At 40.0% G+C, this 4,867-nt stretch overlaps 1 protein-coding gene across 2 annotated transcripts in view; it reads right to left on the minus strand.

The window, feature by feature from the left end:
- Positions 1-273: 273 nt before the first annotated feature.
- LOC121388959 (acanthoscurrin-1-like) overlaps positions 274-4,867 on the minus strand; it is a 72,233-nt gene continuing 67,639 nt past the window's right edge. The window contains exons 1-4 of one of the 2 annotated variants that reach the window (XR_005960029.1): positions 4,814-4,867; positions 3,914-4,018; positions 2,137-2,226; positions 274-378 (exon numbers count right to left, since the gene is read on the minus strand). Coding sequence is in view for 1 of the 2 variants with exons in the window: in XM_041520511.1 (XP_041376445.1) it covers positions 2,141-2,226; positions 3,914-4,018 (191 nt within the window). In the remaining variant the exon portion in view is untranslated. The remainder of the gene's footprint in view (positions 379-2,136; positions 2,227-3,913; positions 4,019-4,813) is intronic. The other variant, XM_041520511.1, reaches the window with a different exon arrangement.

The following is a 4,867-nucleotide window of genomic DNA, read 5'->3' on the forward strand; positions in this document are numbered from 1 at the left end:
ATTCTCTGATCGACATATTCGGGAGGTATATAGAAAAGAGACGGGGTCAGATGGCCAGTGCCATTTATTCCGATTTATCCGATTTAAAGGCAAGGGATTGTTTTACTAAAAAGAAATTCTTATGCTGCTGTATTGACAGTGTTGTGACCCCCCCCCCCCCCCCAAAAAAAAAAAAAAAAAAAAAAAAAAAAAAACCCAACCCCAAACCCAAACCCAAACACCTGAATGAAATGAGTGCATTATGTACAACAGACAACGTCAACAATGAAAACGTTAGTTTTACGAGTTTATTAAATAATTTAAGGTCTGAATTGTTGGACATGATCGGTTATTCTCACACATTTGCAGACTTCCGCCATAAGATGTCGACACCAAAAGCTGAAAATAAACATACACACATGTATATATTCATGTTATAGTTTATGTTTAGTATATTCTTAAAATCTGAATCAGCTGGAGTGCATTTACACACACACACACACACACACCAAAATAAATAAATAAATATATATATATATATATATATATATATATATATATATATATATATATATATATATATATATAATAGAATCAAATAAATAAAATACAATAAATAAATAATAACAAATAATAATAATAATAATAATAAAACCTAATAATAAATAGCAACATTCCTCGATATGCCCCTGAGAATTAGATAGTGGTGGGGTTGTAGTCTAGTTAGTGGTGGCGGTTGTAGTCTAGACAGTGGTGGGGGTTGTAGTCTAGACAGTGGTGGGGGTTGTATTCTAGACAGTGGTGGGGGTTGTATTCTAGATAGTGGTGGCGGTTGTAGTCTAGACAGTGGTGGGGGTTGTAGTCTAGACAGTGGTGGGGGTTGTAGTCTAGACAGTGGTGAGGGTTGTATTCTAGACAGTGGTGGGGGTTGTATTCTAGACAGTGGTGGCGGTTGTAGTCTAGACAGTGGTGGGGGTTGTATTCTAGACAGTGGTGGGGGTTGTAGTCTAGACAGTGGTGGGGTTGTAGTCTAGACAGTGGTGGGGTTGTAGTCTAGACAGTGGTGGGGGTTGTAGTCTAGACAGTGGTGGGGGTTGTAGTCTAGACAGTGGTGGGGGTTGTAGTCTAGACAGTGGTGGGGGTTGTATTCTAGACAGTGGTGGGGGTTGTATTGTAGACAGTGGTGAGGGTTGTAGTCTAGACAGTGGTGGGGTTGTAGTCTAGACAGTGGTGGGGGTTGTATTCTAGACAGTGGTGGGGGTTGTAGTCTAGACAGTGGTGGGGGTTGTAGTCTAGACAGTGGTGGCGGTTGTAGTCTAGACAGTGGTGGGGGTTGTATTCTAGACAGTGGTGGGGGTTGTAGTCTAGACAGTGGTGGGGGTTGTATTCTAGACAGTGGTGGGGGTTGTATTCTAGATAGTGATGGGGGTTGTAGTCTAGACAGTGGTGGAGGTTGTAGTCTAGACAGTGGTGGGGGTTGTAGTCTAGACAGTGGTGGGGGTTGTAGTCTAGACAGTGGTGGGGGTTGTAGTCTAGACAGTGGTGAGGGTTGTATTCTAGACTGGTGGGGGTTGTAGTCTAGACAGTGGTGGGGGTTGTAGTCTAGACAGTGGTGGGGGTTGTAGTCTAGACAGTGGTGAGGGTTGTAGTCTAGACAGTGGTGGGGGTTGTAGTCTAGACAGTGGTGGGGGTTGTAGTCTAGACTGGTGGGGGTTGTAGTCTAGACAGTGGTGGGGGTTGTATTCTAGACAGTGGTGGGGGTTGTAGTCTAGACAGTGATGGGGGTTGTATTCTAGACAGTGGTGGGGGTTGTATTCTAGACAGTGGTGGGGGTTGCATTCTAGATAGTGGTGGCGGTTGTAGTCTAGACAGTGGTGGGGGTTGTATTCTAGACAGTGGTGGGGGTTGTAGTCTAGACAGTGGTGGGGGTTGTAGTCTAGACAGTGGTGGGAGTTGTAGTATAGACAGTGGTGGGGTTGTAGTCTAGGCAGTGGTGGGGGTTGCAGTCTAGAAGCTGAATATTGATATATATCTGATATAGTAACAATTAATGACTCAAATATGAAAACCTGCTTAGTAACACTATCGTTGTTTGATTCCCTTTCAAACTTTACTTCCAATATGGCTGAAATTATTGATTCAAAGATGAAATAGTACCTGTTTAGTAATAATATGATCCTTTGTATCCACCATAGGTTCCATATGTTGGATACCCGTAGATTGGCATTCCGATAGATCGTCTGTAACCTGAAACAAAGTGGAAATTTGCTTTTAGTAACAATCACCTTAAGAACAAAACAAAACACTATTTGACAACATCCTCTTGCTATAGGTTAGCTGAGAATCCAAATGTTAATGATTGACAACAAGAATTCACTGTGTTCAAAGTCATGTTTTTCAGAAGAAAAACAAACATGTTTAACGTTTACATAAATTTGCTGTTGGTTTTGTTTGACTACATCACTGGATCACATTGATTAATTAATAATCAGCTACTGATGTCAAACATTTGACAAAATAATAAGAACAAAACTAAATATTTGACAACATCCACTTGCTATAGGTTTGCTGACAATCCACATGTTAATGGTTGGCAACAAGAGCTCACAGTGTCCAAAGCGATGACATGTTACAGAAAATCAGAAAACAAAACTAAAACGAAGACGCCTAAAATTAATAAAGAGATTACATATACGTGTTAAATGGTATATTCAGAGGGCCTCAATTTCGCCAGTTGCCTTCTTAGCCGATGTACATCAAGAAAGCTTATGATACCACGTGGATGTATGGGATTTTAAAAGACCTCCATGGCACTTTCCATTTGTGACACCCAATAGCCAATGCGTAATTTTGTTCTGGGGTGTCGTTAAACATTCATTACAATACTTGGACACACATAATACACTTCTCCATTGAGTTGTTATACTTCTCTCTCGGTTAAATCCGGAGTTTGCTGCTTTGTAAAATGTTTACCACTAATAAAATATTTCTACGATTAAACGTACAAATTAAATCGATTTTCTTGTTTAGAATATCAGTGTCTGTATATTTAATGTGTTTCTGGTCGTCTTAATATTTGTAAGAAGCCCAAACTGGATATTGTCTTGAAATAATTTCGTACGTACGAAGAAATATATTTTAGGAAATAAAATAAAATTTAACCTAGTATAAATATTAGAACGATCAGAAACACGTTTAATATACAGCCACTAATATATTATGCAGAAAAATATATTTGATATGTAATTACAATCGTTAAAAAGTCTCTGTTAGTCGATAACATCTTAAAAATTGCAAGAAACTCAGGAATGTCCCTTTAATATTTGCAAGCGGCCCAAACTGGATTTTGTCTTCAAATAATTTCGTACGTCCGAAAAAAAAACAAATTAGGAAATAAAATGAAATGAAACCTAGTACAAATATTAGAACGACCAGAAACATGTTTAATATACAGCCACTAATATTGTAATTTGATATGTAATTACAGTAGTTAAACAATCTCTGTTAGTCCCTTTAAATCCTATATTGAGATGCGAACTCAGTACCTACCAGCCTTAAGACTGATGGTTTATGCACTGTGTCGCCGATGGCGGTTAGACACATACGGTAAATAAATTTCATTACCAAAACAATAATGATAGAAAAAAAATAACACATTACATTTTCGATCAGTTAATTTACGATTAGCTTTGGTATACCTGTACGAACTACCAAAATATAATGTGATTAAATATCACTAATATAAGTTTGAATAAATGTTTAACGACACAAAAATACACATCGGCTATTGGGTGTCTAATACAGGGTTGAACTCAGTAACGTCCCGATATTGTGGATGAGGATTTTGGTTCCAGTCATTATTTGCGTTCTCTAAATTTATTTCGATCAGTATACTATTGGCTTCGGGACCGCGATAACTTTAACGGGAACTTACGCATGCGTCCTCCTCCGATCATTCCACCTCCTCCGATCATTCCACCTCCTCCGATCATTCCACCTCCTTTGATGAATCCACCTTGGCCAGGCCAAGTTGGGTATCCTTCAGTGAAAAAGTAAACAGTTATAATAAGAGCTTATCTACATTCTCTATATAGATTCAACTTATTGTATCCCAAGACCGGGTTTTTTCACTGAACTATCTCCAGCTCTCAAATAAATAAAAATCCATTCGTGGATCCAGTGTGGTGTCATAGAGATCATCTCACTCCCCCAGCTCGTTTGAAAATAATTAATCCGTGATCCAGGTTATATATAAGGTGGTTTGGGCCCCAAGAGGTGAGGGGTCACCTTCTCCCGGCATGAACCCACAATAGCCTCGATGGGTGCCATCTGAACGCAAGAATATGCTCAACTTGCAAAATGGGGGTGTCTGTCCTCGTACAGACGAATGAGCCACAAAGAGAATGGCTGTCGTCTTACATACAAAGCTATCTGTATTTTCATTACTCGGTTAAAATCTCCGTGTTATGCAGGCACGGCGGAGCACGGTTAGGCTGCCCCCCCCCCCCCCCCCCCCCAATAATGTTTAATCAACAATATTATTTGTAGTAAATCTTAAGGCTGAGATGCCGTTTACTTGTATAATGCAGGAAATCGTATTTCAGGACATCTAGTTTCAACATTTTAAGGGGGACACTACCCACCGAATATCCCTAGAAACTTTGCTTTGCGCTCTCGATCTCAGTCACTACCCCCCCCCCCCCCCCCCCCCCCAATGTCTACTTGCTCTCCGCCAAGCCTTGTTGTGCAGGGATACAAAGCCGATCACGCTAACGGCTCTGTGGTTTAGATTTAGGTTTAAATCAATTAACGACCAGTTCATTATCATATTTACCGGATCGCCCATAACCGTAGCTGTAGGGGTTGATGATCGCGGATGACATAACCA

The sequence above is a fragment of the Gigantopelta aegis genome, chromosome 14 (genome assembly GCF_016097555.1).
Source record: "Gigantopelta aegis isolate Gae_Host chromosome 14, Gae_host_genome, whole genome shotgun sequence".
Classification (NCBI taxonomy): domain Eukaryota; kingdom Metazoa; phylum Mollusca; class Gastropoda; order Neomphalida; family Peltospiridae; genus Gigantopelta; species Gigantopelta aegis.